This window comes from Hemiscyllium ocellatum, chromosome 10 (assembly GCF_020745735.1).
Source record: "Hemiscyllium ocellatum isolate sHemOce1 chromosome 10, sHemOce1.pat.X.cur, whole genome shotgun sequence".
Taxonomy (NCBI): Eukaryota; Metazoa; Chordata; class Chondrichthyes; order Orectolobiformes; family Hemiscylliidae; genus Hemiscyllium; species Hemiscyllium ocellatum.
This window is the reverse complement of record NC_083410.1, coordinates 11578452-11598055: the sequence shown is the minus strand read 5'-3', so window position 1 is coordinate 11598055 and position 19604 is coordinate 11578452. Positions and strand designations below refer to the sequence as shown.

At 44.7% G+C, this 19604-nt stretch overlaps 1 protein-coding gene across 2 annotated transcripts in view; it reads right to left on the bottom strand.

The window, feature by feature from the left end:
* LOC132819648 (keratinocyte-associated protein 3-like) overlaps positions 1-19378 on the bottom strand; it is a 40707-nt gene extending 21329 nt beyond the window's left edge. Inside the window, exons 1-2 of one of the 2 annotated variants that reach the window (XM_060831250.1) lie at positions 19237-19378; positions 3674-3858 (exon numbers count right to left, since the gene is read on the bottom strand). In XM_060831250.1, coding sequence (XP_060687233.1) covers positions 3674-3858; positions 19237-19249 — 198 coding nt within the window. In that variant the 5' untranslated portion in view covers positions 19250-19378. The remainder of the gene's footprint in view (positions 1-3673; positions 3859-19236) is intronic. The other variant, XM_060831251.1, reaches the window with a different exon arrangement.
* Positions 19379-19604: the final 226 nt, after the last annotated feature.

Genomic DNA, 19604 nt, shown 5'->3' with positions numbered 1-19604 from the left:
CAGCCGTGATACTGTTGCCAAAAGACAGTATAGGTAGTGGTAGTCTGGCGCACTGTCCTCTACACCGCTGAAGCCAAATGCCAACTCAAGGACACCTCTTCCCACTGCCCCCTCGACCATGACCCCACCCCCCCATCACCAAACCATCACCACTCAGACCATACAGAACCTCATCACCTCAGGAGATCTCCCACCCACCACTTCCAACCTCATAGTCCGGGAACCCCACACTGCCCGATTCTACCTCCTTCCCAAGATCCACAAGCCTGACCACCCTGGCCGACCCATTGTCTCAGCATGCTCCTGCCCCACTGAACTCATCTCTACCTACCTTGACACTGTCCTATTCTCCCTAGTCCAGGAACTCCCCACATACGTTCGAGACACCACCCAAGCCCTCCACCTCCTCCAAGACTTCTGTTTGCCCGGCCCCCAATGTCTCATCTTCACCATGGATATCCAATCCCTCTACACCTCCATCCGCCATGACCAGGGCCTCCAAGCCCTCCGTTTTTTTCCTCTCCAGACATCCCCAACAGTATCCTTCCACCGACACTCTCATTCGTTTGGCCGAACTGGTCCTCACCCTTAATTTCTCCTTTGAATCCTCCCACTTCCTCCAGACCAAAAGGGTAGCCATGGGCACCCGTATGGGCCCCAGCTATGCCTGTCTCTTTGTTGGCTACATAGAACAGCTGATCTTCTGTAATTACACTGGCACCACTCCCCACCTCTTCCTCCGCTACATTGATGACTGCATTGCCGCCACCTCATGCTCCCACAAGGAGGTTGAGCAATTCATCAACTTCACCAACACATTCCACCCTGACCTTAAATTTACCTGGACCATCTCTGACACCTCCCTCCCCTTCCTGGACCTCTCCATCTCCATTAATGACGACCGACTTGACACTGACAATTTTTACAAACTCACTGACTCCCACAGCTACCTGGATTACACCTCTTCCCACCCTGCCTCTTGCAAAAATGCCATCCCGTATTCCCAATTCCTCCGCCTCCACCGTATCTGCTCCCAGGAGGACCAGTTCCACCACAGAACACACCAGATGGCCTCCTTCTTTAGAGATAGCAATTTCCCTTCCCACGTGGTTAAAGATGCCCTCCAACGCATCTCGTCCACATCCCGCACCTCTGCCCTCAGACCCCACCCCTCCAACCGTAACAAGGACAGAACGCCCCTGGTGCTCACCTTCCACCTTACAAATCTTCGCATAAACCAAATCATCCGCCGACATTTTCGCCACCTCCAAAAGGGATATATTTCCCTCCCCACCCCTTTCCACCTTCCGCAAAGACCGTTCCCTCCGTGACTACCTGGTCAGGTCCACACCCCCCAGCCCCCCCACAACCCACCCTCCCATCCTGACACTTTCCCCTGCCACCACAGGAACTGTAAAACCTGCACCCACACCTCCTCCCTCACCTCTATCCAAGGCCCTAAAGGAGCCTTCCACATCCATCAAAGTTTTACCTGCACATCCACTAATATCATTCATTGTATCCGTTGCTCCCGATGCGGTCTCCTCTACATTGGGGAGACTGGGCGCCTCCTAGCAGAGCGCTTTAGGGAACATCGCCAGGACACCCGCACCAATCAACCACACTGCCCCGTGGCCCAACATTTCAACTCCCCCTCTCACTCTGCCGAGGACATGGAGGTCCTGGGCCTCCTTCGCCACCGCTCCCTCAGCACCAGACAGCTGGAGGAAGAACGACTCATCTTCCGCCTCGGAACACTTCAACCCCAGGGCATCAATGAGGACTTCAACAGTTTCCTCATTTCCTCTTCCCCCACCTCACCCTAGTTCCAAACTTCCAGCTCAGCACTGTTCCCATGACTTGTCCGGACTTGTCCTACCTGCCTATCTCCTTTTCCACCTATCCACTCCACCCTCTCCTCCCTGACCTATCACCTTCATGTAAAAAGTGAAGTCTGCAGATGCTGGAGATCAGAGCTGAAAATGTGTTGCTGGTTAAAGCACAGAAACGTCGAATTTCCTCTCAGTAACATAAAACATCTTCCTTTTACAAATGCTGATTGACAGTGGGTATTTCTAGTACCTTATATTTTTATTGCTAGCATTTGGAATCCCCTCTCCTTCCTGATCTCTGCAACCACCCTCAGCTCAAATTTCCCCACCCCCACTCACCTACTGTACTCTATGCTACTTTCTCCCCACCCCCACCCTCCCCTAGCTTATCTCTCCACGCTTCAGGCTCACTGCCTTAATTCCTGAAGGGCTTTTGCCCGAAACGTCGATTTCACTGCACTTTGGATGCTGCCTGAACTGCTGTGCTCTCCCAGTACCACTAATCCAGAAAGACAATATAGTGCAACCATTGAGGGAGGAAATTATCACTCAGCAGGTACAAAGAGAAAGGACAGTTAACTATTTTAAGTACAGAATCTCAATAGAACACAGCTTTCTCTCAGTAACATAAAACATCTTCCTTTTACAAATGCTGATTGACAGTGGGTATTTCTAGTACCTTATATTTTTATTGCTAGCATTTGGAATCCCCTCTCCTTCCTGATCTCTGCAAAACACCCTCAGCTCAAAATTCTGGAGAAATGTCTGCACTCTCCACTTCTGTTCGGTGGTACATTACTGATTGTAAGTGCTCCATGCCTTCAACCAGCAAGGCTTCACATTAGGATTCCCCACCCTGAACCTCTCCACCTTTCCCTCCTTTAAGACGGTCTCTAAACTCTGCTTCTGAAGAGGCTTTTGGTCATTTGCCTTAAAATGTCTTCATATGATTGGATGCCAAATTTTGCTTTATAACCCTAAGAAGCATCTTAGGTTGATTTATTAATTTCGAAGCACTGTACACCAAGTTAAAATATTATTGCATTTTGTGATCTTAGAATCCAAAATTGCTTTGTTTGCTTTTTCTTTAAGGACTCACTGCTGTAGAAAACACGGCAGCCAATTTGGACACAGCAAGCTCCCATATACAGCCTGAGAATTTGTCTTTTTAAAAATTATGCTGGCTCCGGGATAAATATTTATTCCCATTACATGTGTAATAACTGCCTGCTCTTCTTTGACGTTGTGCCACAAGCTTTAATGCCCACTCAAGGCATCAGACAGGGTCTTGGTTTGAGGATGATGCTCTGGCCATGCCTCAGTACTAGTACCAGGACTGTCACACTACATTCTGTGTTGATCTCTAAATTAGCTACTATACTCACAACCCTCTGACTGTTGAGACTCCTTCCAAACAAGCCATGGCAACACAAGGATAAAAAAAAACTCAGCTCGAATTAGAGCTGCCCATAAGTAGCATTTGTTCCCCCAAGAGGTTGTTGCTTCAAGTCCTACCCCATAGCTAAAGTGCAAAATTTAGGCTGCCACTTCTAGTGCAATTCTGAGGGAGTACTACACAATCCAAGTTTCTATCTTTTGGTCAAGATGCTAAACTGAGGCCTGATTCAACCATTACTTCAGATGAAAATGCTTTCTTGACTATCAACCCTTAAGATGTTACAATATTGTGAAAGTTGCTCTGGAAATGCAAGTCCTGTTATTCTCTCATGAAACAACATTCATGAGCATCTATTTCCATCAAATCAAGAATTCGACAGCAACACTCTAGGCAGGATGAATGCAGTTCACTCCAATAAAATAAATGGAATATAGGAACTCACCAACAAACCTGAGATGACACAAATAATGTTGGCCACTGAATATTCAGCAGTCACTTTTCCTTCAGGTTTTGAAATGTGCCTCAGGACAGTGCCATGAACGATTGCGCCAACAATGAAGTTGATGTGCCCAAGAAAAATTAGCGCGATTCCCTTTCTCATTAAATTCCGGGGACCCTTCACCTTATCTGTTGAAGCAAAGAACAACAAAGTTCACACGTGCATTGAGGAAAGAAAGGTTCGTAAACAAAAGAGAGGCAAAGATCTTCCACATAAACCTTCCAGATTCACCAAAGGAAATTAATAAAAGGTCGCTCCTCATTAACCCTAGGCAAATGATTAGATTAGATTACTTACAGATTAGACTAGATTACTTACAGTGTGGAAACAGGCCCTTCGGCCCAACAAGTCCACACCGACCCGCCGAAGCGCAACTCACCCATACCCCTCCATTTACCCCTTACCTAACACTACGGGCAATTTAGCATGGCCAATTCACCTGACCCGCACATCTTTGGACTGTGGGAGGAAACCGGAGCACCCGGAGGAAACCCACGCAGACACGGGGAGAACGTGCAAACTCCACACAGTCAGTCCCCTGAGGCGGGAACTGAACCCAGATCTCTGGTGCTGTGAAGCAGCAGTGCTAACCACTGTGCCACCGTGCCGCCCTAAATGAAACACATAAAACCAGAAATCTGGCCAGCTTACCATGTGTCATGAAAGACCTCAAAACTGCAATTCTGTGATTTGATGATTTCCTGCAGCAAAGTGGCAGTGTCTATATCTTGAGTCCAAAAGGCCACGGTTCAAGTCCCATCTATCGTAGGTATGTGCCATAACACAAAACAATGAACTGGATATGTTAGAGCCTGGGTGTCTCTGGAGGAGGAGGAGTACGCGGTGTCCACCAATACCTTTGAGCTGTTCAGGGAGAGGTGGGCACCGCAGGGAGTGGAGTGTATTATTTCTTGTCCAACTATTTTGATTTAATCCCTATCCTCCCCTTCACTGTTTAATCGCACAGCATTGCCCTTTGATGTGAAGGGCACTGCTTGTCACTGGCCACTCAGATATGTCCTTTCTTCCTGGTGGTGGAAATGGAGTAAAAAGATTCGTGCACCTTGTGTTTCACACCTGTACACACACACAACATGGGTGCTGGGGAAAATATAAGCACTATCGCTGTTAGGTGGGCTAATAAAAATACAGCAGTATCAGACATCCCGTTTTAAAAAAAAACCTGAACTGGAGAAATGAAACACATAAAACCAGAAATTTCTGGAGAAATCACCAAGTCTGTTTTCTCTTTGCAGATGCTGCCAGAGTTAGTGTTTAAAGTCTAGTGACATTTCATCAAAACATGGGACTCAAAACATTAACTCTTTTCTCTCCACAGAATTGTACAGGAACAAGCCCTCCACGCCACCCCCGTGCTGACCATGATGCTATTCTAAACTAAAGCCACCTGCCTGCACATGGTCTACTGTATATCCTTTTACTGTCTACCTGAATGCCTCAAATCTTGCTAACATATGTGCTTCTACCATTTCCCCTAGCAGCATTCCAGGTGCCTATTTTGCCCCTCTTACCTTAAATCTATGCCCCCTCATATTTGACATTTCCACCTGGCAAAGAGACTCCGACTGCCCACCCTACCCATGCCCCTCAAATTTTATGTATTTCTATTAGGATGCGCCCCTGCTCCTTAGCCTCTGATACTCCGCTGAAAACAAACTAGGATTGTCCAACCTCTCCTTATAACCAATATACACTAAGCTAGGCAACATCCTGCTAAACCTCTTCTGCATCTTCAAAATTCTCCACATCCATGTTATAGTGCAGCAACCAGAACTATGCAGAGTACTCCTGACCAAAGTCTGATACAGTTGTGGAACGACTTGCCAACTTTTCCACTCAGTGTCCCAAATAATGAAGGCAAGCTTGCTGTATGTTTTCTTCACCATCTTATCCACTTGTGTTTCCACTTGCAGGGAGTTTCGAACTTGGATGTCAAGTTTTCTCTGTAAATCAATGCTCAAAGGGTCCGGCCATTTACTTTTCTCTTGCATTCGGATTTCCAAAATGCATCACCTCAATTATCTGGACGTTAGTCCATCTGCCATTTCGCCCCAAAATACTTTCCAGTTTAATCTATATCCTGCTGCATCCTTTGATATCCTTCCTAGCTATCCACAACTCCAGCAATTTTCACGTCATCTGCTAATTTATTAAAACATTTTCATCTAAATAATTTATATAAATTGCGAACAACAGAGGTCTTTGTACTGATCCTTGCATAGCCACACTGGTTACAGACCTCTAGTCAGAAAAACAAACCTCTGCAACTACTCAGTCTTTGAAAGCCAAGCCAATTTTGATCTAACTTACCAACTCATATGGATTAAATGCAATTTGATCTTCTGGACCAGTCGATCATGAGGGACCTTGTGAAATGCTTTTGTAAAGTCCATGTAGACAAGATCTCCACCTTAACCTCAAATCAATTATTTTGTAACTTCCTCAAAACATACAAGCAAGTTTGTAAGACAAGACGTTGCCTGCATAAAGCAATGTTGACTCCTGCCAACAAGTCAATTCTTCTCTCAATGCAAGTAAATCTTGTCCCTCAGAATCTTCTCCAATACTTTCCCTGCCATTGATGTAGGACTCACCAGCCTATAATTTCCTGGATTATCCCTGTTGTCCTTCTCAAAACGTTGAAATAACACTGGCTATTCTCCAGCCTTCTGGGATCTTGCCTGTGGAAGGGTTCATGCCCGAAACGTCGACTCTCCTGCTCCTTGGATGCTGCCTGACCTGCTGCGCTTTTCAAGCAACACATTTTCAGCTCTGATCTCCAGCATCTGCAGTCCTCACTTTCTCCTGTGGTTAAAGAGATCTCTGTATCCTCTGTCAAGGCCTCAAACAATCTCCTCCCTTGCTCCCTTCAGTATACAGTGATAGATGTGTTTCAAGCCACCCAACACGTTCTCCTTTTTAATATCGACATGCCTTGGAGTGTAACAAGTTGCCATCATTCATGTCTTTCTCTTTGGTGAATACTGAAGCAAAGCACTCATTAAAGGATCTCACCACTCCCTCTAGCTCCACACACAAATGCCCTTTATCCTTGAGTGAACCTACCTTTTCCCTATTTACCTTCTTGCTCCTAATAGGTATAAAATGCCTTGGGATTCTGCCTTGCCAAGGACCTTTCTAGCCCTCCCAATTTTTGAAAAATTATTTTCTGCTTCCAATATACTCACGGGCTTTGTTTAATTTCTGTTTCCTAAACCTAACATATACTTTCTTTTTATTTTCAACTAAACTTACCACATCTCTTGTCACCCAAGGTTCCCAAATCTTACCAGCATCATCTTTCATCCTCACAGAAACACGCTGGTTCTGAACTCGGGTCAACTGGCTTTTAAAAATGATGTGGAGATGCCACAGTTGAACTGGGGTGGACAAGGTCAAAAATAAAACACTAGGTTACAGTCCAACAGGTTTATTTGAAATTGCAACCAACCTGGTGTTGTTTGATTTTTGGCTTTTGAAAAAGCTCATAAAATGTCAAATGTAGATTTATCTAGGAACAGCAGCTCCCAGACATACATAAATAGATATTGCTGGAAAAACTCAGTATGTGACATAACATGTCTGAACAGAATAATTAAAAAGAATAGACCATTTAGTCCTTCAAGCCCCCTCCACCAGTCAATAATGGTTGTGGTCTCAGTTGGTACAGTGGCAATAGTAATAACTGAAATAGTAATCAAAAGGATAATGTGCTGGGCTGAAAATGGTGTTGCTGGAAAAGCGCTGGTCAGGCAGCATCCAAGGAACAGGAGATTCGACGTTTCGGGCATAAGCCCTTCTTCAGGAATGAGCAAAGTATGTCCAGCAGGCTAAGATAAAAAGGTAGGGAGGAGGGGCAATGGAGATGCTATAGGTGGAAGGAGGTCAAGGTGAGGGTGATAGGCCGGAGTGGGGTGGGGGCGGAGAGGTCAGGAAGAAGATTGCAAGTTAGGAAGGCGATGCTGAGTTCAAGAGATTTGACTGAGACAAGGTGGGGGTGGGGGTGGGGGGAAAGAGGGGAAATGAGGAAACTGGAGAAATCTGAGTTCATCCCTTGTGGTTGGAGGGTTCCCAGGCGGAAGATGAGACGCTCTTCCTCCAACCGTCGTGTCGTTATGGTCTGGCGATGGAGGAGTCCAAGGACCTGCATGTCCTTAGTGGAGTGGGAGGGGGAGTTAAAGTGTTGAGCCACGGGGTGGTTGGGTTGGTTGGTCTGGGCGTCCCAGAGGTGTTCTCTGAAATGTTCCGCAAGTAGGCGGCCTGTCTCCCCAATAGAGAGGAGGCCACATCGGGTGCAGCGGATGCAACAGATGATATGTGTGGATGTGCAAGTGAATTTGTGGTGGATATGGAAGGATCCCTTGGGGCCTTGGAGAGAAGTAAGGGAGGAGGTGTGGGCGCACGTTTTGCATTTCTTGCAGTTGGTGCATGTTCTGGGGACATGGATGCAAATCCCATCTATGCAGCTGGGGAAATTGGATTTCAATAAGTAATAATTTGGAAGTGAAAGTAAAGATGAGCTATCATTGATTGCTGTAAAAACACACTCCCCTTTAGGGAAAGCAATCTGCCATTCCCATTGGATCTGGCCTACACACCTGCAGACCCACTGCAATGTGTTTGACTCTTAACAGTCCTCTGAAATGGCCAAGCAAGCCATTCAGTTCAATGACAATTAGGATGAACAACAATGTCAGTCTTGCCAAAGACACCCATACCATAGGAAGTAGGTTTAATGGTGTCTTGTTGCCAGACTTTTAACTCTAAGATGGCGGCAATTCTGTAGAACTGCCATGGGCGACTCTGCTGAACAGCCAAGGCATATTGTTTTTTTTAAAACCATCCCTGGCCAATTTATGTGGAGAAGTTATTAGTTCAACACATTTCGGAACACATTTGTTAATATTTGGGAAAGGGAAGGATGCCAAAGGGAAAAGGAACGAGCAAACAGCAGCAAAGAGGGCACTCTCCTGCAGCACCAGGCATACCAGAGACTGCAGCAGCAGCAGCCTCTCCTGAACCACCACCACCACCACCGCCCCCCCCAGGATCTGACCTCTCAGGAATTGGCAGCGGTGATGGAGACTTACCTCGAAAGTTGGGGCTGCGATTGAGGAGATCTGCGAAAAGCATGCCCAGATCCAACCCATCATGCCCATGCTGCAGAAGTATGACCGGGAGATCCAGGGCCTCGGGGAGCAGCTGGAGGAGGTGGAAGGTCAAACCAAGGCCTCGGAAGCGGTGATGGAGTCCTCATCCAGTCAGATCCAGGTACCGGAACAGGGGATGTGGGCCTAACTAGACCAAGATGACAACCTCTAAAATCAAGGTCGGAGGATGAATCTTTGGATTGTTGGGCTCCCAGGAGGATGAAGGAGATGGGCAGCTAGTCAAATTCTTTGCACACTGGCTGCCCGAGTTCCTGGGCCTTTGAATCAAGTCCAGCCGGCTGCAGATTGAAAGGGCCTATCAGTCGCAGTGCACAGGTCAGGGCCAGTACAGCACCCCCGGCAGGTCCTAGTGCACTTCCACTCATACAAGGACAAGCAAAAAGTAATAGAAGCTTCCAGATCACTGGGAAAAGATCCACAGGCACTGTTGCACAACTCAAATGAGGAAGTCCATCCTTTAAGTTAAAAAGGGGCTAAGGAACCTGGGTATCCAGTACTCCATGAGATGCTCCGTTTCAGCCACAGGGACTCAGTTTAAATATTTGACTCAGCGGATAAAACTAAAAACTTTAACCGCATTCTTCAGACCAGTCTGTCTGTTTTAATGTTAGTCCTCTTTTTCCTTTCTTCCCTGCATTTTCCTTTCTCTCTCCCTAATAATCAAAAAAAAACTTGGAATATGTTGTTCCTTTTTTTTTCCTAACTGGATTTTATTATGAGAAATTTTGTGGAAGTCCTTTGTTGTCTCTTTTTTATTTGCTTGTTCTCTTTCTCCTTTAGTCACAAGTAGGGGTGACATGAAGCTGGGGATGGGCTGAGTGCTTAACCTGACTTTGCCTTTTCTTTGGTTGATTCAAGGATCATCTCCTTGTTTTTTTTACACCTAAGATTAGATTAGATTACTTACAGTGTGGAAACAGGCCCTTCGGCCCAACAAGTCCACACCGACCCGCCGAAGCGCAACCCACCCATACCCATACCCTTATATTTACCCCTTACCTAACACTACGGGCAATTTAGCATGGCCAATTCACCTGACCCGCACATCTTTGGACTGTGGGAGGAAACCGGATCACCCGGAGGAAACCCACGCAGACACGGGGAGAATGTGCAAACTCCACACAGTCAGTCGCCTGAGTCGGGAATTGAACCCGGGTCTTCAGGCGCTGTGAGGCAGCAGTGCTAACCACTGTGCCACCGTGCCGCCCACAAAGTACTGGGGCACAGTCCGGACTTGAAGGAGTTGAGAAGGAGGGACGGTTAGGGTGAGTGTCCCCTATGGGCAGGGGGAGAGTCTTCCATTCAAGATTTTACAGTTGGTTTTTCTGTAGTGTTTTGGTAGTAATAGTTGTTTGTAATTATGATGGAATTGTGTAAACAAAAACTACTCTTTGACTCTATGAGTCTTTATTTATTTGTGCTTGGCACATTGCAAGCAGGGTTCTTCCTTCCAAGGGTTCAAGGGTCTCTGAAAGGGGATATAGCTAAGTGTTTTGTTAAATGGTGCACTTGGAACATCAGGGGAAATCATTCACCTGTTAAAAAGGAAAAAAAAAGTACTTTCTAACCTTAAGAGGGAAAGGGTTGATATTGCTTTGTTGCAGGAAACTCATCTTGATGATGGGGAACACCTGAAGCTACAACAGTGGGGGGATTATGATTGGGTATTCTTTTCATCCATTACTACTAAAAAGTAGGGGAGTGGCAGTACTCATCCAGAAAAATCTTCTGTTCATATTATTAGAGCAGGTGAAAGATGAGCAGGGGCGGTTTGCGATACTTAAGGCCCTGATGGGCGGCACGGTGGCACAGTGGTTAGCACTGCTGCCTCACAGCGCCCGAGACCTGGGTTCAATTCCCGACTCAGGCGACTGACTGTGTGGAGTTTGCACATTCTCCCCGTGTCTGCGTGGGTTTCCTCCGGGTGCTCCGGTTTCCTCCCACAGTCCAAAGATGTGCAAGTCAGGTGAATTGGCCATGCTAAATTGCCCGTCGTGCTAGGTAAGGGGTATGGGTGGGTTGCGCTTCGGCGGGTCGGTGTGGACTTGTTGGGTCGAAGGGCCTGTTTCCACACTGTAAGTAATCTAATCTAAAAACATGGAGAGGAATACGGCATTTTAAATGTCTACTGTTCTCCGGTGCATCCAATCAAATTTTTGATTAGTGCCTTCTCTAAGCAGAGTGCCTCTGGAACACGGCACATCATCATCGGGGGTGGATTTCAATTGTCTTTTGGATCCAACACTGGACAGGATGCCTCGTGGGCTTCCAACTATTTCTTCACTATGCAAGGAGTTAGGGCTAGTGGACATTTGGAGATGTCTTCACCCTACCAGCAGGGACTTCACCTTTTTCTTCAAACCCACATAAATGTCAAACGAGGATTGATCTCTTTCTGGCTCCCTCGGCCCTTCTGGATTCAGTTATGGGTTGTAAAATTGGGATCATAGCTATCTCTGATCATGTGGCGGTATATTTGGAGGTTAAGGCCAAGAGTGAAGGGCTAGGTTTGCTGCACTGGCGTCTGGATCCTTTTCTCCTTAAGGATTTCAAATTTGTGGAATACTTCCTGAAGGAATTTCAGGAATTCTTGACTATCAACTCAGGCGCGGCTAGTAGTCCTTCTATGCTGTGGGAGACTGCTAAGGTCTTTGCTGGGGATTAGCTATTTCCTATTCGGCTAGGGAAAAGACAGGAGGAGGAACAGCAGGGTCCACTTGAGGAGTGATTGAAAGCCGCTGAGGCAGCACGTTTTGCACAGCCTTCCGTGACTAAGCTACAGATCACAGCCCTTCAGGCGGCCTTGAATTCAATACATACATAAACTGCAAAGGACGAACTTGCTTTTGCTAGACAAAGCCTGTTCGAGTATGGTGATAGGCCAGGAAAGTATTTAGCATACATGACTAGGAAAAAACGTGCTCCTCAATCTAATACTGCAATCAGAGACAGTGCTGGGGTCCTTACATATGATGCCAAAAGGATTAATGAGGCTTTTCAGAGTGTTTACTCTGAATTGTATCGGTCTGAAGGTTGCAAGGACAGGTGGAGGCCTTTAAGAACCTGGACCTCGCAGGGGTAACCTTGGAACAGACCTCTCTCCTTAATTTCCCCTGACAGTTCAGGAAATACAGGAGGCAGCTAGGCAATTTCAGAGTGGGAAAGTGGTTGGCCCTGATGGTCTCCGAGGTGAGTTTTATAAAGGAGTTTTAGGGATTCTGTACATCTTCAACATCAGCCTTGACAATCACTCCTAAATGCATGAATGCCTACCACCATCTTTGAGAGAAGCTAATATTTCCTTAATTCTTAAGAAGGGGAAGGTTCCTGAGGATTGTGCCTCATACAGGCCCATCTATCCATTAAATTCAAATCTCAAGATTCTGTCTAAGACCTTGGTGCTGAGATTGGAAAAGGTGTTGCCCCATATTGTTAAAGAGGACCAGACAGGTTTTATAAAGAGGCCGTAGGTCTTCCAATAATATTAGAAGGTTGCTGAATATGGTCCAAGTTTGTCAGCAACGATCTATTCAGGGTTTGCTGATTTCCTTCGATGCAGAGAAAGCATTTGACCGGGTGGAATGGCCGTACTGTTTAATGACTTAGAGTATTTGGGTTGGGTGGGTCTTTGCTAGGTAGGTGGAGGTTTTATAATTGCCACCTTCTAGCCACGGTCATCATCAATGGGGTGATGTCTGGGAACTTTAGGATTGGTAGGGGTAGTCGTCATGGTTGCCCCCTTTCACACAAATTGTTGTTTATGTTGGTGATGGCAGAGGCCAAATTGTCAGAACATCCACAGAACCGCTCCGGATGTGGGATTGAGAGTACACAAGATTACATGGTATGCGGATGATGTCCTTTTGATGACCTCCATGCCACATCTGATACAACGTATCAATTCTTTGGGGCTATTTCAGGATATAAGAACAACTTTGCAAAATCAGAGGCTAAGCCTTTGGGAACCTCAAGGAAGTGCCAGAGGTTGAAAATGGACCCGTGTTCCCTTTTAAGTGGGCACGGGCAGTGTTCCGATACCTAGGCATTTTTATTACCCCCAAGTTTGATCGGTTATTTCGGACTAACTTTGCTCACTCGCTCGACAATGTTAGGTGGGATCTCCAGAGATGGGAGGCTCTTCCAATTTCATGGTTGGACCAAATATCTCTCATTAAGATGAATGTTCTTCCTCATTTGCTTTATCCCATGTGTATGCTCCCCATAATGTTTTCCAGGTCAACACTGAGGAAGCTTATGGAATGGTTTGGTTCCTTTGTCTGGCATCGTGGGCAGCCCCTCATCAAACTTACTAAATTGCAGTTGCCTCAAGGAGGGGGAGGAGTTGATTTCCCAGACATTAGGAGATATCAACTGAGTTCCCTGTTGTCCTTTGTGATGGAGTAGATAACAATCCAGGTTCAATATGGGCTGGATATCGAGGCCTCCCAGGCAAAGTACCCTCTTATTAACCTGTTGTTCATGGATAAGAGGAGGATAGTTATGGACCACTGTCAGACCCCATTGTTGTTAGTACAGTCAAGGCATGGGGGGCCGATGCGTCAGAGTGAGGGTTGCTTATCCAAGACTTTGCCACGTATGCCTATAGTTGGTATGCCAAGGTTCTGACCAGGGGTGATGGACTCGGGGTTCACACTATGGCGTTTCCAGTTTGGGAGACTTGTTTGAGGGGGATGTAATGATGTCTTTTGAGCAACTGAGTTGCCCAGAGATATTTTCCGTTTTTTTTCCAGATTAGGGATTTCATCCAGAAGATGACTACACTTCTTACCAAGTCCTATAAGCGCAGTAATAAGAAGTTGTTGCGAGGTTCCACAAGCAACTTTTCGGTTAGTGCCTTCTATCACCTGCTGGGTGGCAGGGCCTGGCAGGATATTTCCCATTACATGAGGTCTGGGAGCAAGACCTAGGAGTGGAGATCTCTTCTGAAACATGGGAGAATGCACAAAGATCTCAGTCTGGAATAGGACATGTGCTATGCAGTTAAAAGTTCTGCACAGGGTTCATCTGGCACCGGACCGTCTGGTGAAGTTTAAAAAGGGACACCTTCAATGTGCCCCAAATGTAAAATAAAGGTACTCTTACCCATTGCTTCTGGATATGCCACAGGCTCCATGTTAATTGGAGTACGGTGGCAGGAGAGATGGGGAGGGTATTGAGGACTTAAATTTAAGTCGACCCAATATCTGTCCTCTACATCTACCGAATTTATCATCCTTAGATGGGCATGGGAAGACACTATTTAATATTCTTGCATACTGTGCACAGAAGAATATTCTGATGAATTGGTCGAGTTGAGAACCCGCCAGGTTTGCTGGGATGGCGGAAATTAATTATGGAGCACATTCCCTTGGAATTTTTTTACAAACATGGTACACCACACAACAGACTATTTTTCTAAGTCATGGCAGCCATATTTGGGTTATTTGGATATAGATTTGTCAGTTATTTTAACTAGGGAGTTTGTTTAACCAGGACAGTTAGGTTTGTTGAGCCCTGGAGGGGTACTCCTGAGTTAATACGGGTATATACATAACGGTAACATTCTTTTGTTTGGGAGCTTTGTGCCGAGCTTAGCTACTTTGTGTTTTTTTTGTTTTCTTTTGCTTTTTTTGATCTATTAGTCACTTACTTATTTATTGGTGTTGTTTTGCACAGTATTAGGTTTTGTTTTGTACTATAGGGTAGGTTAGTAGACAGTAGTTGTATTGTAATTTGTGTTTGCTTTCTCTTTATTATACTGGTATTTGTTATTGGTTGTACTTTCAATAATTTTATAAAAGTCAGAAAAATTTTTTGCGTTAATAAATATATTTACAAAAAAAACCGCTGACAACAAGTAGCTTCACAATTTGACAATGCTAATTATCGGAGGCAGTGATGAAGAAGGACAAATAATACTGTTAAATTTGATGTGGGTCTTGCAGCACAAAAGCTCTTTTTAAAAAGTACTGAGTGATAACTTGAATTGCTATTTGAACCAAAACACAAATATTTGCAAAGTGTTTTTTTATTTGCACTTGGCATGACCCGCCCTCAACAGAATCAGTTTATCAGATATCATTTAATCAGACATGTATGCATGTAAGAGTCAGGCTTTCAAGATTATCTTAAATTGGGAAGGGAGGAATTCGCTTACCTTCGACAAAACACCAGTCTAATCCAATCAAAACCTTCTTCTGACTAGAAATGTAGCTCTTCTTACGTTGGGAATACTGGTGATTCCAGAGGGTTCAAAATCTCTTCGCCCTCTCTACAACACCAGCACCTACCTCACATTACATCACCGCCTAAACACGCCATTTCCCTCAACCCTTTGACCTTTGCTTACTCATTCTCAACAACAATACCCAGAGATAAGAGTAACCATTTAATTGCATTTTGATGATACCCAGCTTTAACTTGTTTGCAGCTACCTTTGATTTCTTGATCACCACTTGCTCAGCACGGAAACAAGTTCTCAACAAACTTCTGCAACTTAACAAAGGCAAGACCTTTGAGAACTTGTACCAAACTTCAACATTTTCTGAATAATTCTGAAGGGTCAATGGACCCAAAATGGTAACTGTTTTCTCTCCACAGACACTGCCAGACCTGCTGAGCTTCTCCAGTAATGTTTGTTTTTGTTCATCTGAATATTCTTACCCTGACTTCAGCTTGCTCAAACTAAACGGGCATGAAAAAATGTGCTATAATCAAATCCAGACTAAGGTATACATGCCCCCTTCATTCATCAAGGCCATCTACGGTGTATTTTGATCTGCACAACATCATTTGCTTCCACCCTTAGCACAACTATTGCTCAGTGCCTATTTAAATCCAAGAACTGGCTTTGAGAAGTCAAAGGGACCTCACATAACAAGTATTTGCAACTAATTACTGTGATCTAACTAAATGGGTAGATGATTTAAAAGCGCAATTATTCACTCGACACAAGTCAATGCAACAAATGTGGGTAGATCTGCCTGGTCATTTTCTATTCAACTGAATAAGTAGCTGATAATTGACTGCTGATGTTGTCAAGAGTTGAATGATCTGAATAATTTATAAACAATTAAATTTGTATAAAAGTTGTCAGCATGCAAGTCTGAATGCTTTCAACCAATAATCCTTGTACATCTGCTGTTTCAATCCTAAAATCACATATCTGTTGCAACCACTTCCAGGGTAATGACACGAGCAACAAGTTGCATTTATACAGCACATTTAACAGAGCATTATATCCTAAAGATCCTTAACAGGAGCAATCCCAATAAAGTTTAGCATTCAGCCACACATGGATGTGTCAGACAGGCAACCATGAGCTTGGTCAAAGGGATAGGTTTTGAGGACCATTTTAAAAGGAGCAGGGAAAGAGACATGGAAAGTTAGAGATGTTTAGGGAAAGATTTCAGAACAGGGGGCCCAGGAGCAGGAGGTTTGGTAAGTCATTGCAAAGCAGTAAAAAGCAGGACATGTAGCTCAGAGACATTAAGGACTTTGTTTTGCTCTTACTTTCACAAAAGACCAGAAAGAGACAGAAGTAGAGATCAAAGTCAGGGAGGGAGGAGACAAAAGGAGTGATGGAGAACGATGAGCATTCAAGACCACAATTTCTAAGCTCCTCCCAACAGTCTCACAAAACCAGAGCTTCATTGTTGTAGCTTTGACCCGACAACCACACATACAATGTTAAATTTGTTTAATACACACATGATAAAACCACTGAACGGGTTTATCCCACTCTTATCATTTTTGATGTTATACTCCTTCCAAAATTCTCCCTCAAAGACTGCAGTATGACATCTAACCTCGATACTCAAGTTCTCGATGTATGAATAGAATAGCATCTCTACAGTGTGGAAACAGGCCATTCAGCCCAACGAGTCCACACCAACCCTCAGAAAAGCATCTTACCCATACCCATCCTTCTACCCTTACATTCCCATGGCTAATCCACTCAACCTACACATCTCTGAACACAATGCGTAATTAGCATAGCCAATTCACCTAACTTGGCGAAAGTGAGGACTGCAGACGCTGGAGATTAGAGTTGAAAGTATGGTGCTGGAAAAGTACAGCAGGTCAGGCAGCATCCGGGAGCAGGAGAATCAACGTTTTGCACAAAAGCCCTCCATCAGGAATGAAACATCAATTCTCTTGCGCCTCGGATGCTGCCTGACCTGCTGTGTTTTTCCAGCACCACACTCCATTCACCTAACTTGTACATCTTTGGATTGTGGGAGGAAACCAAAACACCTGGTGAAAACTCATGCAGACTCTGGGAGAATATGTAAACTCCACATAGACAGTTGCCTGAGGGTCGTATCAAGCCCTGGTCTCTGGTGCTGTGAGACAGCAGTGCTAACCACTGAGCCACCATACATTTTACAATTATTTTGATTTATTTTGGGGCAGTCAATGACAGTTCAGTGATCTGTGTACATAAACTCCCAAGTCTCTTCAAGCTTACACGAAATAGTAAAAAGCTATTGCAGTAAGTGTTCTAATCAACTGTTCTTGGATCCAAAGTACATTGACATCTGTCAGTTTTGCCCAATCACTTAATTCACCAATAACTTGTCATTTTTTAAAATCTATACAATGCCACTTATCCCTGTGCCATATAACAAACTTGGATAGGACAGGCTGTCCAGTTGTTAATTAATACAATGAATGCAGAGGTTACATTTTGCAAATGAAGAGTCCCTGTGCACTATAGTGACTCTTTCTCCTGCTACCTTGTGTTTTAACTAGGTCAATAACTTGCTCTCAACTCCATGAACTCCAACATTAGTTTCTCATGACAGATGTCATCTTTTGAAAATCCATTGTATTCACTGATATCCCCCGTCTCCTGAACTCACCTCTGCAAAAGATTCCAGCAGGATCAGTAGGTTTTATTGATCCTTTTATTGACTTGTCCAGACTTGTCCTACCTGCCTATCTCCTTTTCCACCCATCCATTCCACCCTCTCCTCCCTGACCTATCACCTTCATCCCCTCTCCCACTCACCCATTGTACTCTGTGCTACTTTCTCCATACCCACCCTCCTCTAGCTTATCTCTCCACGCTTCAGGCTCACTGCCTTTATTCCTGATGAAGGGCTTTTGCCTGAAACGTCGATTTCGCTGCTCCTTGGATGCTGCCTGAACTGCTGTGCTCTTCCAGCACCACTGATCCAGAATCTGGTTTCCAGCATCTGCAGTCATTGTTTTTACCCCCTTTATCGATCCTTTACAAATCCATATTGTCTTTTATTATTGTCCTCCTGTCACTCTTGCTCCAGTTTCCTCCCACAATCCACAGATATGCAGATTAGGTGAATTGGCCGTACTAAATTGCCCATAGTGGTCAGGGATGTGTAAGATATATGCTTTATTCAGGGGTAAAATGTAGAAGAATGGGTTTGAGTGGGATAATCTCCAGAGGGTTGGTGTGGACCAGTTGGGCTGAAGGGCTTCTTTCCACACTGTAGGAATTCCAATTCTAATTCTCATTTTCCTCTCTCAGTTCTCTTAAAGAGTACAAAATAGTTAGCTGGCCATGAGAACATTGTTCCTCATGGACTGGATTATTTCAAAAGGCAAAGGTGAAAGTTCAGCTACATATGAACTGTAGCAGGGCTGCAATTTGTAATCAAAAGAAGCGATGACTAGGTAGCATTAGTAATGGAGTGAACGTAATCAAAGGTTCTCAGGGATTTATAAAAAGACAAAGGTTCCTGGCTCCACATTGGAAATTGACCAAATAGAGTTATAAAACATGTGTCAATAGTCCCATATTTGTTCAATCAATTTGTAGACTGAAAAGAAAAATCAGCACTGGTTATCTTAAAAAAAATGGAAGTAGCTATCTCAGCTTTTTCACAGAATCTTTCAGAACTAGGCCTTTTGCTCCACAACCGAAATACTATTCAGTCACAATCACCTATTATTTCACCACAGCCTCGCAAAGGTTTCCATTTCAATCTCTCAAAAATCACCAGTAAATCTGTTTCTAATCCTTCATTCTCAATCAACCCATTTCAAATTCATTGCAATATTTCAGAACAAGAATTCCTTTGTTTTAAATCTATTATGTTTAATCGTAAAAAGGAAAAGCATTTAAATATTGGAAATGCATCATTACATTAAGGCGGGGTTTGTTTAACATTTAACTCCCAGCAAAGAACAAGATTTTAGGGGAGGGGGGAAAGTCATTCGTGGGATTATCTGTTGTGGGTTGCAACAACGCGTTTCGGGACCCTTTTCTTCCCTGGACACACTGTTACTACGCTTCATCTTTTCTGACTGAAGAACAACATAGTGACTTACCGAAGCCGCACATGTCGCCTAGAGCTCGGGGCTCGCTGCTCCTGGCCACCCACCGTCCGCAAGCGCTCCTTACCTGGAGCAAGGTGGCCGCTTTGACGTTAACCGCACAGCCCAGCCCAGTCCGGAAGCGACACCTGGACAGAAACAGCGAACCTGAAGCCACTTCCGTGAACTGAGCATCCTGGTGGAGGGGCTGGACAAACCACTCCCTTCTGAGCATTCATCCCCTTCAATAAGACACGGACTAATAAGAGCTGTGGATGCACAAAACAAAGTGTGGATATACTCCGCGAGTGTTGCAGTATTTTTGATTCGATAATTCTGTTTTTATTTCAGATTTTCAGCGAATGGATTTTAATTTTGTTTTT